This window comes from Triticum dicoccoides, chromosome 3B (assembly GCF_002162155.2).
Source record: "Triticum dicoccoides isolate Atlit2015 ecotype Zavitan chromosome 3B, WEW_v2.0, whole genome shotgun sequence".
Lineage (NCBI taxonomy): Eukaryota > Viridiplantae > Streptophyta > Magnoliopsida > Poales > Poaceae > Triticum > Triticum dicoccoides.
The window spans coordinates 470,701,145-470,721,648 of record NC_041385.1 but is presented as its reverse complement, the minus strand read 5'-3'; the positions used below and the strand labels follow the sequence as shown (position 1 = coordinate 470,721,648).

Below are 20,504 nucleotides of genomic sequence, written 5' to 3'. Positions count from 1 at the left end.
TCTCAAACCAGTGCATGAACTCTGGGGTGCTTGAGGACACCGCTTGCACCTCTTGCTGTTGTTGCCGTCTGTTGCGCCTGTCATCGGCCATACTGGTGAACACAACATAGGCTCCGTGCTCCACAGGATACTCATCTTGAATGGCACTGACTGGCCGGGCCACCGGCTGCTGGGGCGAAGGAGGCGGGGGGTCGGCAGGCGGAGGAGGTAGGAGGCCATCTCCCTTAGCAATCATGGTGAGCCAATGACACTTCCGAGTGGTGTGGTTGGATGGCTTCGCGCCACTATGGAACTTGCTGGGTGCATCAAGGGTCTGCTCGTAGGAGAAGGCGGGCAACCAATTGGACTTGCCGCACTTCTGACGCTTGGGTGCTGGCTGCCCTTCCGGCTGCTGGTCCTCGACTGTCGCCACCTGCCGGCTGGTGGAAGCCGGCTGGGTGGCCTTCCGCTTGTTGTCGCTTGGATGCTGTCGCCGACTGGTGTCGCCAGCCGGAGTCCGAGGAGCCTGAGGTGCCACCTTGCCGGACGCATCAACTAGGATTTCTGCCTTCATGGAGGAGTCGGCCGTGGCGTGCTTGTCGGTGATGATCAGCAGCTCGTCGAGCATCGCAGGCTCGTCGTAGAGGAGTCGATGCTTGAGGAGGGTGCCTTCTCGGCACCCGGCGGTGAAGTACTCGATCGCCTGCACTTCAGGCACACCCTCGCAGGAGTTGCATAGCTTGGCCCAGCGCGTGATATAGTCGCGACTTGATTCACTGGGCCCTTGGACGCACAAGGAGAGCTGTCGGGGCTTGGGAGGCCGCTTTTACGTGCTGGTAAAGTTGTAGATGAAGGCATTAGTGAAATCCACCTAGCTGTTGATGCTGCGGGGCTTCGGGCTGTTTAGCCACGTCCGGGCCGTGCCCTAAAGCATGAGCCGGACGTAGTTCACGGCATCGCGCTTGTTGCCATTCGCTATGCTGACGACCGTGGAGTAGTCGACCAGCCAGTCCTCCGGCTTCACGGAGCCGGTGTATTTGGGCGTATCTCGCAGCAGGGTGAACCCTTTGGGGAAGGGCTCGTCTCGGATTCGCGGGACGAAACAGGGCAGGCCCAATGCATCTTCTTCTTCTAGCGACAGGGATCGGTTGAGATGATCGATCCGATGGCGGGCGTCGTTCTCTCCGACTCCCTCTCGGCGGCCAAGGCGGTCGCCGAGTGTCGGGTGCGTGACAGGCGGCGGAGTGGGGTGCCTCGCTCCACAAGGCGGAGGAGGAGGAGGATCGCCTCGCCGCTCCACCGCTCGAGGACGGCCGTCTTCGTCTCGCTCGATGGAAAGGCATGTCCGGCTGCGGCTGGCAGCCGGCTCGTTGCCTCTTCTTCCGCAGGCGCCACCAGTCGGCGTCCGGGACGTTGCGCCGTGATCTTGGCGAGGGGGCGGTTCATCATTCCGCTGGGAAGGAACTTCAGCGCGGCAGCCGGCCTCGTGATGCGCGGCGGCCGCATCTAGGAGCTGTTGGACTCGCTCCGTCATGTGGCAACGCTCGTCGCCGTCGTATTTGTCTAGCTCATCCGTCACCGCCTGGGCGGCCCGGATGTTCTCGGCAGGCATGGCGTAGATGGGGCATTCTGCTCCGAACATGCTGGCGATGGTCGCGCCATGCTGCCGGACCGTGCCGACACGGCTAGGCCCCTTAGGGGCCGACGTGCTGCCGACAGCCCGATCCATCTCGCGCCGGTAGGCGTCCGAGAGGCGTGGCACGCTGGCCAGTCGGCCAGCGTTCTCGAGAAGCTGGAAGCGGCGTGCCTCCAGCATCTCAGCATCTGCGCCCTCTGGGATGGGCGCCGATAGGTCTCGCAGGGCCGCATCGAGTGGGTCTCGAGCGCGTCCGTCCGAATGCTCGCCGCTGTGGATGACGAGCACCTCCGTGACGGTGCTCCCACCGCTGTGCTCGTGAGGAGGCGGCTCGTCGTAGACCACCACGTTGGTGGGGAACGTGTCAAGCGACACCGTGTCGGAGTCGATGATCATCAGATCGGTGGAGCCAACAGACTCCAGGTCCACAGCAGGCTTGCTGGTGACGTGGAGCTGGTTGAGGAGGCTGATGAGGCGGCTCTCGGGGCATCCGGTGCCCGTGTCGGAGGCCGGCTCGTCAGAGAGGTGGATCTCGCCGACAAGGTCGGCGAGGCAGCTCTCCGCACAGGCTATCTTCGCGCCATTCAGTACGTCGAGGCTGACACCGTCGGGCGTGCTGGGCTGGCTTCGCTCGCCAGGAAGGAACAAGGTTCCCGTCCAGAGCAGATCTCCGGGAGACGGTGCACCTCGCCCCACGGTGGGCGCCAAATGTCGCGGGTTGGGTGCGACATATGCCAAAGGATGGCTTATCATGGTGGGAGCGAGTAGAACATCGCCAGTGCTTGGAAGCGGGATAAGGCGTAGACACGTACACCGGCGAACTTTACCTAGGTTGGGGGCTCTACATGGAGATAACACCCCTACTCCTGCTCTGCGGGGTCTCCGCATGATCACTAAGGCACTAGTGATACAAGGTGCTCCTTGAGCTGTGTCTAGAGGTAGGAGAAGGCAGGGCTAGCTCTCTCCTGCTCTAAGGAGGTGGCCAGTTCTATCAGAGTGGGAACCCTTTGCATGGGTGCCCTGGGGGGCTTATATAGGCCTACCCCCCAGGGGTACAATGGTAATCTGGCCAGCTGCTGGGCCCGGCTGTCAGCGTCTCCGGCCTCCGGCTTCTCCGCCGACTACTAGGGCTCGCCGCCTGGCGGGCCCCGCCGACTGGTTGGGGGCCGCTCACTGTAGCAGTGCCGTTAATGACGAGGGCTTGGTTATCTCACTATGGCTACAGTCCCGCCGCCTGGTGGGAGATCATTGTAACCACACCTGGTCTCATTAGGTTAATGGCACGCTTGCCTCGGGGCAAGGGACGGCCGCCTGCTGGAGGCCGGCCCTTCCTCGGTCCGACTGGCTGGGCTCCCGCCGTCTTCTGCGGGGTCACTGCCCGATAGGGCCCGCGACCGGCGGGCCGTACCAACAGGCCGTCGTGGGGAACAGGGTTCCGCCTGCCCGGAGTGACGTCAGAGGGGAGATGGCACAGTGCCACGCCGTGCGGAGATCTCCGCCTGTACGGGGCACTGTAGCCATGCCCATCCCGGGATTCGGGGGCGAGGGGCTACACTGTAGCCACGCTCTATCTTGTACTCTTGATGGGGGCCCGGATACTCTGATGGCGTGAGGTGGCCGCCTGCTTGATGCCGCCCTCTCTAGAGGCCGGCTGGCCGGAGTCGGCCGCTCATAGTGTTGTTGGCTGGTGGTTTGCCGTCCTCCGGTGGCCGACTGTCGAGCTAGCCGGCCCCCGGAGGGCGGAGCTTCTGCTTGGGGCATATCAAGGCAAAGCTGGCCCAAAGTCTTGATAAATCCAGGGACCCGGGTGAGGCTACCCGTGGCCCATTACTCCGACAACTAAGTCAAAGAGTGAATCAAGTTGATCAACACACGAAGCATAGAAGATGTACCGAGAGGGATCAAGTGATCACATGGTATGGTAAGCACTGTCAATTATGCTTTGTGTACTAACCAGTGGTCTTCATGAGAGTTCTTTGTGGGGTTAGGTTGCGATGTGCAAGTTCAAGTGATGCATCACGAAGAGATCAAGTTCTTGAAGCTTGCCGCCCATTGTGGTGACAATGGACTTGTGAAGATGTGCCGAAGAGTGGCTCACCCATAGTGGACTATGGGGGAGCATTCATCTAGTCTTCATCGACCCAACGCGATCAAGAAAGTTGGTCCATCTTGAGGAGGACAAGATCGTCATCATCTAGCTCAAGTGGATCATGTGCAAGGCAAAGGTTTTCCCTTGATAGGTTTTCTATTTTATAGGTCTCATGGTGGTAGTTGGGAGACCGGGTTTTAGGATCGATTGTCATACTATCAAGGGGGGCTCTCGAGGAGTAGCTTCATCGTATCATTCGTAGAGAGCTCAAACCATTGCATCCTTGCATCATCTTTCTTGGTTCTAGTTTGGTTCTCTTTGTGAGATTTGGAGCTTTTGGTCATCTTGATACAAACTCGAGTTCATCAAAAACGGAGTTCACATGCTTCTTCTATGATGTTTTCGATGTTGGAGGTTCTGCCGGTTCTTCTTTGTTGGAGGTTTCTCTCCTCTTTCTATTGGAGGTCACTGTTTTGATGCTACTCGTTGTCTTCTATCCAACAAGCTTGTGTTTGCTCAATTTGGAGCTCATTTGCAGAAGTTATGTCAGTTCTGTTTTTATTTGATTCGTCTGTTGTCTTTAGCTGTGTTTTGAAGGCATCCAAGTGCTAAAGCCTCTATCGCATGCGGTAGTACTGCTCAAGGGAGCGGTAGTACTGCAGGGGCCAGCGGTAGTACCACTCATGGTGAGTGGTAGTACCGCTGCCTCTAGCCCACATCGCTGGCGCGCACGGAAGTACGCACGGAACTAATTTTTTACTTCCGCACCTATGCGGTAGTACTGCTCCTGGTGAGCGGTAGTACCGCTGCCTCATGTCCTGGCGCTGTTGCGTGTGGTAGTAGGCGCGGATGTAATTTTTTACATCCGCCCTCACGCGGTAGTACCGCTCCCTGTGAGCGGTAGTACCGTGCCGACCTTTTCTCGTAGCTAGCTCCAGCGGTTGTAGGCGCGACAGTTATTTTTTACTTCCGTGGTCGCGCGGTAGTATCGCAAGGGCAGGCGGTAGTACCGCTCCTGCAGTAGTACCGCCCTGTTGCCCCTTTGCAGTGTTGTTTCTTTGGGCTTCTGCCGCCCAAGCGGTAGTACCGCTACCCCTAGCGGTAGTACTGTGAGGTCGTGCGGTAGTACCGCTCTGTGCGGGCTGTGAGGATAACGGTTGGATTTTACCCCTCCTATAAAAGGGGGTCTTCTTCCCTAATGAACCTTATCCTTTGAGCTCATGTTCTTCCCCCATTTTTGACCTTCTTCGAGCTTGATATCTCTCAATCCCTCCATGGATTCTTGCTAGTTTTGGGGGGAAAGGAGAGATGAGATCTAGATCCACATCTCCACCAATCACTTTCTCCTCTATGTGAGGCGAACCCCTTGGATCTAGATCTTGGAGTTCTTGGTGTTCTCCTTCTTGTTCTTCCTCCCATTTTCCTCCCTAGCATTAGTTGCTTTGGTGGGATTTGGGAGAGAAGGACTTGGGCACTCCGTGTGCCCTTGCCATTGCATTTGGTGCATCGGTTTGAGTTTTCCACGGTGATACGTGGAAGTTACAAGTTGAGAAGCTTATTACTCTTGGGTGCCTGGTGCCCTTGATCTTGTTCCTCTTGGGTGCTTGGGCGCCCTAGACGGTTGGTGGTGTTCGGAGCTCAATCATTGTGGTGTAAAGCTCCGGGAAAGCATCGGGGTCTCCAATTAGGTTATGGAGATCGCCCCGAGCAATTGAAGGGTACCGGTGACCGCCCCCAAGGGTTGCCAAAGTGTACGGGTTCGGTGACCGCCCCCAAGGGTTGCCATTTTTACGGGTTCGGTGACCGCCCTCAAGCGTCCCTTAGTGGAATCACGACATCTTGCATTGTGCGAGGGCTTGAGGAGATTAGGTGGCCCTAGTGGCTCCTTGGGGAGCATTGTGCCTCCATACCGCTCCAAACGGAGATTAGCATCTGCAAGGGTGTAAACTTCGGGATACATCGTCGTCTTCGCGTGCCTCGGTTATCTCTTACCCGAGCCCTTTACTTATGCACTTTACTTTGTGATAGCCATATTGTTTCTTGTCATATATCTTGCTATCACTTAGTTGTTTATCTTGCTGAGCATAAGTTGTTGGTGCACATAGGTGAGCCTAGTTGTTGTAGGTTTTGTGCTTGACAAATTAACCGTTAGGTTTATTCTGCATTTGTTCAAGCCTAAACCGTAATTATTTTAAAAGCGCCTATTCACCCCCCCCCTCTAGGAGACATCCACGATCTTTCAGTGGCCCGGCACGACAGCTTGTACGGGTCCGGAATACTGTCACCATAAGAATAGCCCCAAGCCCGCCATTTTGAAGCTGATAGATTGGTTTCGTCTCTCTGGTCGAGGACTCGTCGCATGAGTAGATGAGAGTCTCTCCTCCAGATGCGGAATTTTACGCAAGTTCTACACCTTGCGTGAAGCACATGAAAACGTGTTTCCAGCCGGCTTGGATCCGAGCGGGTTGCCCGTGTCGAGCCGGCTCGATGATGTCGGTGCAGATGTCCGGCTCAGGCTCAAATCCGCCGCTCTTGCCGATGAAGACGTGGATTCCGCTGAAGGGGGCCCAGTACCCGTACTCGATTGAGTTGGCCTTGGGACCCCCAACCAGCGTCGTCGATGTAGAGCTTGCCACGACAACTCTTGGTCATCCTACCAACGGTGTATCCCTCAATCCCTGGGAAAGAGCCCTTCAAGAACTGGAAACCACCATGCGTTGTCCCCATGGTGGGCGCCAACTGCCATGGTTTTGTCATGGTAGATGTCCTACTGTGAGGACTTTGTCTTGAGGCCATTACAACTAGGTGATTATCTTGCCGAGGTTGAGCGGGACGAGAGACACGATTTACCCAGGTTTGGCCCCTCACGGTGGAGGTAAAAGCCTACTCCTGCTCTTGTTGCTTATGGCTTGAGTATCGATTACAAGGGAGCGGATTCGTTTAACCTAGCTTTCGATTGATTGTAACTTGCCCTATTCTATGACGGGGACTCACCTTTATATACAGGTCAAGGCCGCCAGCTTACAAGAGTCTGGGTTGGGACACAATCCGTGACCGATCCTAACTGTAAGTCGCCCTGCCTTCTTTGACAAGACATCATAGGGTGGCTTACACCGCCAGGCCACGTGCCGTCTCACGGTCTTGAACCTTAAGCCGACCCATCTTGTGAACCGCCCCTCCAGCTCTTCGTCTTGATCTCCTGGGCCTGTCTGAGACGTAGCTTTGAGAGTCGCCAGCCGTTTGACCCATCCCTTTCAGGGTGGGTTATACCGCGGGGTTATATCCCCAACATAATCTAGGTGACAAACCAAGCAATTAAATCATAGTTTTCTCACTTCAACTTTTAACTCTCACGCACTACTTGAGCATGAGACATAGTCTTAGCACTTTGGATGGCAAAGAGAATGATGATGGGGATTTTGGAGAAGACAAAAAAAATAAGAAAGTCTCACATCAACGCGGTTGATCGTTAGGCAATGGAAATGCCTTACAACTGATGTCAATTTGAGGAGTAGGGATTTCCATGCAATGGATGAACTAGAGCTATAAGTGTATGGAAGCTCTCCTAATGCAACTAAGTGGGTGCGCATCCAACTTGCTTGCTCATGGAGACCCCGAGCATTTGAGAAAGCTCTTCATAGGAATACACGAGCCAATTTTTATAATGTAAAAATTCCACTAGCATAATTATGAAGTACATGAGAAATCTATATATGAAGTACATGGTGCTACTCTGAAGTAAAAGTGTGTGATTACGACCTTTGGTGATCCGAAAATGGAGTAGCAAGGATCCTCGCCCTTTTACCCAGAGGTGACCCTAAGCTTTCGAACCCATGGGAGCACGATGCTTATAAGTCCATTTTCCACCATGTTTCCTATTGTTATTTATAATCTTTTGAGTTATTATTTCACTTTATGAAGCAATTCTACTGCCTTTTCTCTCTTATTTTGCAAGTTTCACAGCCGGCAACTGGAATTTTGGACCTGGAAAAGCTTCAACAGAGATGGATATTCTTTAGAGCTCCAAATGATCTGAAAATTTATGGGGAATTATTTTGGAATTAATAAAAAAATGGTAGAAGAAATATCAGGAGGGGACCCACCAGAGAGTAGCAAGCTCATGCGGCGCACCCCCCTCGGGCGCATTGAGAGAGCTCATGACCCCACCAGCAGGCCTCTGGTGCCCATATTTTTCTATATGATGCTATTTTCCCTAGAAAAAAATTAGAATAAGACTTTCGGGACGAAGTGCCTTGATCTCGAGGCGGGGTAGGAGCACTTTTGCTCTCGAGCGAAGCGATTCCACCGAGATACTTCCCTCCGGGAGGGGGAAATCAAAGCCCAACATCACCAATGATCCTCTCATCGTGGGAGGACCAATCTTCATCAACACCTTCACCATCACCATCTCATCTCAAACCCTATTTCATCTCTTGAATTCAATCGTTTCCCCAAAGCCTCAGATTGGTACATGTGGGTTGCTAGTAGTGTTAATTACATCTTGTAGATGATACTAGTTGGTTTATTTGGTGTAAGATTATATGTTCAGATCCTCAAGCATATTCAATACACTTCTGATCTTGAACATTCATATGATTTGTGAGTAGTTACTTTTGTTCTTGAGGACATGGGAGAAGTCTCATTATAAGTAATCATGTGAAGTTGGTATTTGTTCAATATTTTGATGATATGTATGTTGTTCTTCCTTAAGTGATGTCATGTGAATGTGTAACACCCCAAAATTCTAAAATTTTGGAATGTTATATTAAATAAGTGATTTTGAATGTTTGTGTGAAAATGATTGGAATTTGAAACTTATTGAAAGTTAAATGAGAGGGAATAAAAAGACTTTCCCAAACGTTCATCTTTGCAATTGGTTTCAATGAATTCAAAATCATTTCAAACACAAAACCCTAGAGTTGAATATGACATGACTTATTCCATTTGAGAAAAGAAAAGGGCTTTTGAAAAGAATTGAATTCCATTTGAAGATATTTCAAATTCAGAAAAACTTTATGCAACTCAATGATTTTCTTGAGAGAAGATAAAATGACTTATTCAAATTATAAGAAAGAGAGTTGGGTGTTCAAAGGAATAAATTTGAAAGCCCTTCTAGTTCTTTTTGAAATTCCTTTTCATTTTAGTTGAATTGAGTTGTGTCAAAAACAATCTTATATTATGGGACAGAGGGAGTAACTTTTTTATGACATACTTTGATGCCAATTTTCATGTGTTATATTGATCTGTATGAGTAGTATCTGGTCAGACATCCAAAAGGTTTGTTGGAATGGATACAAAATAGATCTTTTTTTAAGTTCTGCACTATGTATATATGCATTGTACTTTTTATTATCCATGCGACAGAGCATCTATAAGGGAAGGGCGTTGTTTTGCTAGTTTCCATTAATATTTTTTGTTTTGTTGCTTTATGTTAACTGAAGCTGGGCTTTCTTTTTTCATGTGTGGGTGGCAGGCAGGAGTGGAAACCCTTGGAGTTCATGTGGAGGAATCCACTCTCATGGGTCACAGATGCCCTCCTTCCTCCGCCCCATCAAAACCAGGTTGCCTGTTTTATGTACAGGTGAGACCCACTCTGTAAATTTAGTTTTAGATCACCAAAAAAATCTTTTGTGGACATAGCAGATTTTGTTTTTAACCATGGAAACTATTAGTTTTTGAACCATCACAGTTTAGTTGTTTGCTTTTCTTGAATTTGCCATGTGCAAATGATTTTCTTTAATTTCATATCGTGCCATAAAAGTATTTTCGACATGGCTATTTTGTTAACGGCAAAATTACATTTGATGGAGCCACATGCCAAATTTTTTTCATGGATAATGGCAACTTCATTTTGTATTTTTAACCATGGCAATTTCTAATAGCTGACCATGGCAATTTTTGCTTGTTTTTCATACACAAAACCATGTTACTTTTGCCATGGCAATTTTTGCATTATTTCATTTAGCATAACAAAATTGAGTTTTTTACTTTCTAGCATGGCAACTTTTTACGCTATTGGCATGGCAAAATTGACTTTTGTATGTTGCCATGACAAATTTCACTTTATTCACATGGCAAATTTAACTATCGTCATGGCAATTCTTCTCACCCGTTTTTTGCCAATTTTTACATTTTGTTGCCATGGCAAAATTTTAGCTTTTATTGCCATGACATTTTTTCACCTTTTTTTTTGACTGGTGACTGTAGGGAAAACCCCCCACAGCATTTTAACCTTTATTCAAAAGAGGAGTATACAATATACAAAGATGACAAGGGGTAATCAGAAAAGAAAAAAACACAGAAAGAAAGAACTAAGTATCTAAGAATACAAAACCTCATGGAGGTAGAAAGGAAATCCATTTTAAAAGCTCTTCCTTGTACCTATCCTTGACTCTGTGTTGCATGAGTGTAATATCAAGGATAAAAGCACTTCTCCACTTATTAAAACTCTGTCTCTCATGCCTGAACACTCTTGCGAACCTGATTATCCAGATGTTCCAGCAAGCAACAAAAACAACTTAAGTAAAGAAGGGCTTTGCAAAGTCCTGTTTAGCTTGCATAACAATAGCAGAATGTCATCCCCAGGTGGCCATGTAATTTGCAAATAGTTCCATATTCTCACACTGAAGTTACATTCAAAAAACAGGTGATTCCTGGTCTCACGAGTCCTCAAGGGACAAAGAAGAAAATTAACCCCATCATCCATATGCCAATGCCTTCTTTCCACCATATCTTTGGTATTGAGCCTGTCCATGATTAACATCCAGGCAAACACTTTGATTTTCATTGTGCAGGATGATTTCCATATCCATAAAAGGAGATGGTTATAAGACATGTTAGAATGCATGAAAGAGTAAAACAACTTGGGCTTAAATGCATTACATGTCCCCTGCCAGAACCAAATGTCCTTTGCCTCCACTTCTCTACTAAAAGAGACCATAAGATCTTGCACAGTCATATAATCCTGGTATGCCTGTGCAGATAGAGGCAAATGAAACATATTAATCATATCCTAAGATCGGAAGGCTTCATAGACTGTGATCCATGGATCTTTCACATAAGAAAAAAGCCTAGGGAACCTGATCTGCAAAGGTTCAACTGAATCACCAATCTTCCACTTGTCAGACCAAACAGAGCAGAATTTCCAGAATTGATTTGTACCCAAGTTGTGGTCCTATAATGATCCAACAACTTACAGATATCCTTCCACCAAAAAGAGCCACAACTATCAGTCCCCTGAGGTACAGAAGAATGATAGTAAGTGTCCCAAATAAGTGAGACCCATGGTAGATCCACCCTGTTTAAGAATTTGTGCAAATGCTTGAGCAAAAGGGCCATGTTCTGCACACCCAGGTTCAAAATTCCCAAACCACCTTTGTTTTTTGGCCTACAAATGAGTTCCCAAGGTGCTAAGGATGGAGATGGCTCATCCCTATGCTTTCTCCATAAGCACTGCCTCTGAATTCTCTCCAATTGCTTTAAGATTCCAGCAGGAGCCAGCAAGCTACCAAGATAAAAGATGGGCACGGAGGACAGAGCAGAATTCAGGAACTGAAGTCTCTCCCCTTGATTGAGAAAGGAGAACTAACTTCCATCCTTCTCTCCATACAATCAACAAGTGGCATAAAATCCACCATTTTAGGCCTGGAAGTGCCAATAGGTAAACCAAGATAAGTGAAAGGCATTTTACCCACTTGACAGCCAAAAGCAGTAGCTAAACCAAAGACGGAATCCTCATCAACATTTATGGGCACCATAGAGGACTTATGATAGTTAACAATTAGCCCAGTTGATCTGGAAAACACTTGCAACATGTCCTTCAAAGCCAGAAGCTGTGTTTTATCTGCTGGTAAGATGATGAGAGTATCATCAGCATACTGCACTATGGGATAATCCTGGTCATGGCATGGTATTGGCAACTTCAAAATTCCACTCTTGAACATATCATTCACCACTGTTTGCAACAGGTCAGCAGCAATAACAAAAAGTAAAGGTGAGAGACAGTCTCCTTGTCTAACCCCCTTCTTACAAAGAAACTGCCTACCAGGTACACCATTTAAGAGGACTGATGATGTCCCAGTGGAAAGTAACTGCTTGACCCAGGAAATCCATTTCTGATTGAAACCTTTGAATTTGAGAATCTGCAAAATAGTTTCATGCTCAATTGAGTCAAATGCCTTTTCAAAATCCAGCTTAAGAATCACTATAGGCCTCTTTGATTGGTGACACTGATGCAAATATTCCAGGGACCAACCAATACAATCCTGAATAGTCCTGCTCTTAATAAAGCCATATTGATTCTTATGTATGCATGCCATAATTATGTTTTGAAACCTATTAGCAGCCATCTTAGACAAAAAACTTAAGGTCCATCTCAGTCAAAGAAATTGGCCTATAATCACCAATCCCTTCAGGATTCAACTTCTTAGGGATCAGGGTGATATAAGAGCCATTACTATTTTCCAAATTTGCAGTGCCAGAATGAAAAGCCTCAGCCAACTCATAAAAGTCTTGAGAAATAATGTGCCAACACTTTTTGAAGAACAATCCATTAAAACCATCAGGTCTAGGGGCTTTGTCAATGGGCATATGTTTGACTGTGTCATCCATTTCCTCTTTAGTGAAAGGCTCAGTAAGAAAGTCTAACCCTTCAACTGGTTTTAGCAGATTACTGAGGTCAAAGCCCATGACAATTCCAGAAGAAACTCCCATTCTATTCTTAAAACAATTCCAAATAATGCCCTCCATCTGAGAATGACTAGAAACAATTGACCCATCAGTGTATTTCAAAGAAGCAATAGAGTTTCTTCTATGCCTCTCAGTGGCCATAGCATGGAAAAATTTGGTGTTCTCTCCACCAAGCTTGATATATCTAATTGTGCACCTCTTTTTCCAATATACAAATTGAAGTTGTAAGAGCTTTTCCACATGCAATTTGACCACCTCCCCGAAGTTAAATTCAGGTTTGAATAAAGGCCTGAGCTCCTCAAGACCATCAAGGCACACAATGACCTCATTACATTTAGATATCAAAACTTTTAGTATAGAAATATTCAGTTGCCACTTCTTAAGTGCTCCTCTTAAACTCTTAAACTTATCAGCAATGCTAGCAGTGATATGAGATTTATGAGAGGGTTTCTGCCATGACTGTTCAACACATTCCATAAACCCCTCAAGCTCAACCCAGTAATTCTCAAACCTAAAGATTTAGATTCGGGGATAGAAGTCTTGATTGTGACCACACATGGCACATGATCAGAGGCTGTTCTGGCCAGGGGCAAAACTTCAGTCATAGGGTATGAAGAAATCCAATCAGCAGATGTGAATAACCAATCCAACTGCTCTAATAATGGATTATCTTGCATATTAGACCATGTGTAAGATCTTCCTTTAAGTGGCAGTTCCAACAGGCCTAGGTGGACAATGATTTCATTGAAGATGAAGGTAGCATTTAGACCCCCCCTGGCAAATTCCTATTATCAAGTGATCTTATGAAATTAAAATCACCCACCACTAGCCAATTGTCATCCATGGGTATTTGCAGATTATACAGCCAGCTGACAAAATTTTCCCTAGCTTCTCCTTGACAAGGACCATACACAGAAACTAAAGACCATTGCTCATTATTCTGTTTGGAAATAAACTCAACTAAGATTGCAAAAGGTTGTATCTCAATCACAGTGCCCCAAAAAATAGATGAGTTCCAAACAATCAAAATTCCCCCAGAAGCTCCCACAGAGGGGGAGAAAGCAAAACTATCAAATCTTTTAGGGCAAAAAGATCTAATAGATCTGAAATCAAAAGAAGCACACTTGGTTTCTTGAAAACAAGCAATAGCACATTGACTCTCCTCCAACTTCTGCCTGACAGCCCTTTGCCTTGCATCAGAATTCAAACCTCTAACATTCCAGCAAAGAACACTCCAGTTTTTACATGCATTACTCATTAAAACATATATGAGTAGATGATAAAGTCTGATGACACTTAATGCCACCACAGAAAAGAGTAACATAAGTCCAGCATGACATACTTAAAATATTACAGGGACCAATAAAATACCATATCCCTGACAGTTGAAGGCAAAAACAAAACATGTGCCACCCCCCACAAACTAAAAGGCCACTACACATTTGCACCATTTTTTGGAGAAGCAGAGGGATCAACCATAAGCTTCTCCATAGTAAGGAGATCTTCTGCAATGCCAAGCTCATTTCCAATCTGCTGCAGCTTGCTAATAGGAGTTGGAGATGGAAGATCATCAACTTGCACATCCTGCAAGTTCTCAGACACTGTAGCAGAGAAAGGCTTGGACTTTGGCTTCCTCCTCTTGGACTGCATGGGTAGCTCCTGAAAAATTGGCTTGAATCTATCTCTCTGCAAAGATCCTCTGGTGCACCTCCTTATAGAAGTCTCCACAGTTGGAGTTGGTGCCAAAGTCTTCCTTGGCCTTCTGATCTTCCTCTGTTCCTGTGAAGGTGTACCAACAGACATTGCAGGAGGGGGAATAATCTCAGACTATATTTCCTCTCTGTCAGAAGATTCCAAAGAAGGGAAAAGGGCCCTTGCCACAGACCTATACTCCTGCTCAGGTGCCTCATATGTCAACCTTGGAACATCAAAAGCCAAGTCCCAACTTCTCTTGGAAAGCAGGATAGACTGAATAGGCAGCACCTCAATAGGTTTGGTGAGCTCAATGCTAAAGTCAGATTGCAGAAAGATCTCAAAGTTCCTTCTCAAAGCCATCTCTGGTGGCAGCTCAGGCCCAAAGAAAACTTTGCTTGCATCAATATTGGCAATCATAGGCTCCTCAATAGTAGAAAATTGAACAATGTTTTGAGCAGGAACAGGAGGGTTATAGACCACCATGGCCCAGTCTTCACGGTTGTAAACAGGCTCCTGAACAACAGGTTGCTCCTGGCCAACTACAGGCTCAACATGTTGTTCCACATCAAAGACTAGCACAAAATTTGGCTGAATATTTTGCTCCACAGAGACAGAAAAATCATCAGAGAGGTCCAGAACCATGGATTGCTACTCAACTTCCACATCATCTTGAACAACCTCATCTTCCTCACCCCAAACAACTTTACCCCAGTTGTTGTCACCCATGTCTGGCTGCTCAGGAGGAGGAGGTGGCACATCATTCCAGCCCATGGGATGGCAGGAATATGGAGGCAAGATGAAAGGAGGGAGCTCAGGAAAGGGCACACCAGGCAGGGGGTGTGGGTTACCATTTATAGGCATCTAATCCTCATCATGTGGCATCTGTTCAGCAAAGTTGGCACCAAGTATGTATATAGGAGCAGTCCATGACACACGTGCCCCACCCCAAGCAGCGTATCATTGAAAACCACATCCCGTGGGACAAGCGCATCTTCAGGAAAAGATGCAAAAACAAGAGTTCTGACCAAGTAAGGATCCTGACTATTCCAATGATGGAACTTGCCAAAAGTATTGACTGCAACTCTGATATTATCTGTGTTACGCAGATCTAAAGGGATGCCCAGCATCATAATCAATCCTTGGCGAAAACTCTGAGCTCCACGAAAACCCTCTCCCTCATCATGCTTCATAAATCGAATAAAACGGTCGTTTCCCAGAGGCTGAGGAGGTAGCTGGAGAAGAGGAAAACGCACCGCCGGATCCCTAACTCTGAACAGACCCACTGCATTGATCCAAGGCTGAACAGAACGAACCTGATAGCCATGGGCATCCAGCCAGCCAGCCACTTCCTCGCGGGCAGCTCCAATCTCATTGGCCTCCGGCAATGGCATCACTTCAGCAAGCATGTAATCCTCATGGCGGCGCACAATGGGTACGTGTGGCGTCACATATGTGCGGCCACCGCGCATCTCCAGCATCAATGATATGATGACCAGGAGGAACATACTGCATTGGGTCCAGATGAAAGTTAGCCATGGCAGGCGGCGGCGATGGTGGCTCTAGGGGCAGTGGTGGTGTCACCGAAGGAGAGCCCGGAGGATTCGAGGGGCCAAGGTGGATGGAATTGGGCGATGTGGACGATGCAATCAAAGCAGAGGAGTCCAAGTTTGGTAGATATTCTGTCAGAGAGATATTCCCGCCCCTGTAGCTTGAACCTCGGAAACTGGAACGACAACGGGTTTGGGTTTCCAAACCAAACCCAAACGCTGAGCCAAACGGGTGCAATCACGCCTCGTATGACCGACCCGAGAGCAACCCAAGCACTTTAAAGTTGACGTGCAAGCAGAAGAAAAATGCCCTTGCTTGAAACATAGCTGACACGTAACAATTTCATCGACCATGTCATTAATCATTTGTTCAAAAGAAGCCTATGCTTGAGAAGAACTAGGCATGGATGGGTTGGGCAAAGATGGGCCCAAACAAGGCTAGTTCGAAGAGCCCGGATTCCAGCCCGAACAAGCCGGCGCGATTTCCGAGGCAGAACCCTCCAAAGTTGAACGTTGTTGGATCACCGACGTGCTCACCATGCCAAAAATGATCGGCGGCGAAGCCAGAGTCCAATAAAGATCAACCGGCGGTGGTGGATGAATAATCACACGCTCCCTATCAGGGATCTCATAACCAGCACTTTTAGTGGCAGCAATGCAATCAGCAGACGCATGATATCTATACCCTTTGCACACATCATAATTTTGAAACATAGCAAAAGATAAATTCTTCTGAATAGTGGATCCAGACTTAATGGCTGACTTAGCAGGAGGATTATGCATTGCAAGAAGTCCCAAGGCCGCCCTTCATTTAGAGGGACTAACCAAAATCCATTCAGCATCACATTCTTTCTTCCAAACTTTGAACTCGCGATACCAATTCGGACCCCCATTACCCCACAAATGAAAATAGCATTTGAATTGTGGGCAAGAAAAGGATCTAGTATCAACAATGTAAAAACCAACATCCTTGCATGAGACATTAAAACTAAATACCTTGTCGGCAATGCATGAAACCCATAGATCAATGGCCGATCCTCCCAATGCAGATTCAAGCGCCGCGGCCACAGAATCCTCGGTAAGCCTGAAGTCATGCCCGCTGAAAGAAACCACCAGGGTGAAAGCCCCTCTATCAGCCATAGGGTGAACGGTGAGACCAGAAGCCTTGTAGATCTCATCAGCAAAAACTCTACCCTTGGAGAAATCCAAGCCAAGGGTAGATCCAATCGAGGGATCCATCTCCAAGGACACAAGGAGAGAGATCTTGATGCGCCGAACAAGATGAGTGGATTGAATCACCAAATTATTGGTGAGAAGTGGAGATCGCCGGAGAGCTAGGGTTTAGGGGTGGGTGGGTGGGTTGGAGCGCCATAAAGCCAGGGACGACTTGAAATTTTGGGAGAAAAGTGATAGACGGCAATTTTAGTCCAACATACTCCCTCCGTTCCAAAATAGATGATCCAACTTTGTACTATCTTTAGTACAAAGTTGGGTCATCTATTTTGGAACAGAGGGAGTACATGGCAAATTCACTTTTCATTCTTGCCATGGCAACTTTACTTTATGAACCATGGAAATTTACTTTTTATTTTCTATGGAAAATTGACATTGATTGCAAATTTTTACTTTTCATCTGTTTGATGTGAATTTTTCCTTTTCATGAGGGACCATGGTTGCCGTATTTTCACCCTATATTTTTCTAGGGGTTGGTTCGATCGAACTGCTCTGGGAAACGATCCTACCGAACAATTCGTTCGGTCTGGTGCCTCCACAGACCGAACGTGCGGCAATTATGGGTGTCCAAATAATAGATACTGAAAAACAAAGTTGGCTGATCAGAGCCCCACACGCGCGCACACACACAAACAAAAGATCAGTGTTCGTGAAGGCCACCTGAGCTCCCAATCGCTGACTCAAAATAAACGAACTCAGATATGCTGGCATGAATTGTTTTTTTTCTTTTTGAAGCAGGGCAAAAGATTTGCCACTTTCAATGATTAAGAGGAGAGATGCCCAGTTAATTAACGAAAACCCGGACGAAAACCGTTACAACACTCACCCAACAGGGCATCATGAACACACGCCGACCCCGGGGCTGCACACCAGCCGAGCCGCCGGCTCCGTCACCCAAGCAAACCGTAGCCGACACCCTACAACCAAAACCGAAGCCGCCGCTTCGGCATCCACGCCGACCACGAGGCCACGCACCAGACGAGCCGCCCACTCTGCCGCCCAAGCAACCGGAGCCGACACCCTACAACCATCTCCGGAGCCGCCGCTCTGACGTACAGATGAAAACCACACACACCGACCCCGAGGCTGCATACCAGACGAGCCGCCAGCTTCGTCACCCAAGCAACCAAAGCCGACACCCAACAACTATATCCGGAGCCATCGCTCCGACATCCACGCTGACCCCGAGGCCGCGCACCAGACTGGCCAACGACACTGCCACCCACGTGACCAGTGCCGACACCCCTTCATGACGATGAGATCCGGAGCCGCCGCTCCGACTTCCACACCGGCCCCGAGGCCGCGCACCACCCGAGCCGATGGCTCTCCCCGGCCAAGACCACTCCAAAATGATGCCTCCAAGAAGGACCACGACACCGGAGCGCCGTCACCGTCCGCCCAGGAACCTGGAACAAGGGTTTCCCCCGGAGTGTGAGAGAAGAGGTCGTAGGCCCTTGAACGATGACGCCTCCAAAAAGGTGTAGCGCTCACAAGCGTCGCCATCATCGGCTTAGACCAAGGCCAGAGCAAGGCTTTCGCCCCGAGCAGCCAAAGGAAGCCCTCCCCTCGAACCGACACACGAGAGCCACCACCCGCCTGAACCGCCACCCGCCACCAGAGCCCGGAGCCACCGATCAGAGTAGTCCCACCGCGGCCACCTGCTCCGTGCAGAGCCGCTGACAAGGCTACCCCAACACCACCGTAGGAGCCAGAACCAGCCACGTCTGGTCAGATCCGGCGGCCGCACAACGGCAACAGCCAACCCACCGGCCGGCACCAAGCGTCCCCGGCACAACCGAGGGCCGACACATAGCCGCAGAGCACCGATGTCCCCGAGCTCCAGCCGTGGCGCTGCCCACGCAGCCACCATGGCCGCCGTCACCGAAGAAGAAGTCCGGGGCCACCGCTCCGGCACCCGAGAACCCCACGCTAGTATGCTCTCCAGATCCGCGCCGCTGGAGCAGCCTCCGTGCAGCAACCCCTCGTCACTGGCTCACCACCACCGCGGCAAGACGCCATGGCCCACAGCCCGTTTCCTCCTCGCTCCCTGCTCTCCGCGGGCGACCGGACCAGCAGGAAGACCATCGCACGTAGGACACGCGCCGCCGCCAGCCCCGCACCACCACGCGCCGGATCCGGGATGGGCAGCCCCGGATCTACTCCCCGACGCCCGCGAAGAGGCCCGTCGTACCGGATCTCACGGCGACTAGCAAGCGAGCGCAGACGCAAAGGAGCCCCGCCGCCACCATCCCTGGGGCGCGCGCGGCTTCGCCGGCGTCCTCATATTTGATTACAACAGTACAGATCATCGACCACATGTTTGATTACAAGACTCACGCGACAGAGCTAGCCCGCAGATAACAGCGACACAAACGACGCAGACTACAACAGTACAGATCATCGACCACATGTTTGATTACAAGACTCACGCGACAGAGCTAGCCCGCAGATAGTCCACGAACTCGTCCAGGTTCTGGTCGGAGCTGCCGCCGGGGGCTACCGCGGCGCGCGCAGCCTCGCTCCACCGACGTGCCGCCTCGCGCGGGGAAGGTTCGGACCTGGTGGCGCCATCGTCCATGACGTCGCACGCCAACTCCAAGAACCCTCCCAGTTTCTTGTCGGAGGCTCCGCCGGGCGCGAGCACCGTGGGCGCCGCGTCTCTCAGATGTCGTGCCGCCGCGCGGGCGGAAGCCGCCCTGCCGCCCTCGTCTTCCATGACGGCGCGCACGCATTGCTCGATCTCGCCGCGCGGGAACACCCCCGCGGACGCGTCGCGGCGCGCGCGCACGCCGGCGCCCCACGCCTCCTCGATGAGGCGGGCGTTGATCGGCTGGTCGGTCCACAGCGGCAGCGCCGCCATCGGCACCCCGAAGCCGAGCGCCTCCAGCGTGGAGTTCCAGCCGCAGTGCGTGACGAAGCAGCCCACGGCGCGGTGCACCAGGACGTCCAGCTGCGGGCTCCAGCGCACGATGAGCGCGTCGTCCGACGCCGTCGCTTCGTCCAGGAGGTGGCGCGGGAGCTGCGCCTCCTCGCTGGCCCTGACGACCCACACGAACGGCTTGCCGGCGGCGAGGAGGCCGCGGGACAGCTCCTCCATCTGGGCGGCGCCGATGGACGCGTTGCTGCCGAAGGAGACGTAGGCGACGGAGCGGGGAGGCTTGGCGTCCAGCCACTTGATGCAGGTGTCCTCCGGGTCGAGCAGGTTGGCGCCGTAGGTGAAGCGGTCGACGTCCCCGGAATCATCGGCGGCCGGCAGAGGAACGCACGGCCCTATGGCTCGGACCTTGAAGTGGCGCTTCAGCCCATCCAGAACCTGAGAACGGAAAGAGGAAAGTATCGTTTTCCCCCTCAAATCCTGTCTGATGGACCAATTTCCCCCCAAAGTCTAAAACCGGATCAATCAGCCCCTAAACTCTCCAAAACCGGATCAATTCTCCCCCATGGTGGTTTTGCACCAGATTTAGGTGGTTTTGACTAGTCTCCTTGCTGACTGGACATTGCTGACTTGGCAGATGCAACTTTCCCCAATTTATAATTGCAAGCCGCTCCCTCGCCGCGAAGCACTCTGTCGCCCCCTCGCCGCCCCATCGCCGTCCCCTCGCCGCCCCATTGCCGTCCCCTCGCCGCCCCTCGCCGT

At 50.0% G+C, this 20,504-nt stretch overlaps 1 protein-coding gene across 1 annotated transcript in view; it reads right to left on the bottom strand.

The window, feature by feature from the left end:
• Positions 1-19,292: 19,292 nt before the first annotated feature.
• Positions 19,293-20,504, bottom strand: part of LOC119279587 (indole-3-acetate beta-glucosyltransferase-like) — an 8,727-nt gene continuing 7,515 nt past the window's right edge. The window contains exons 2-3 of the mRNA XM_037560782.1: positions 19,542-20,180; positions 19,293-19,403 (exon numbers count right to left, since the gene is read on the bottom strand). Of these exons, the coding sequence (XP_037416679.1) occupies positions 19,293-19,403; positions 19,542-20,180 (750 nt within the window). The remainder of the gene's footprint in view (positions 19,404-19,541; positions 20,181-20,504) is intronic.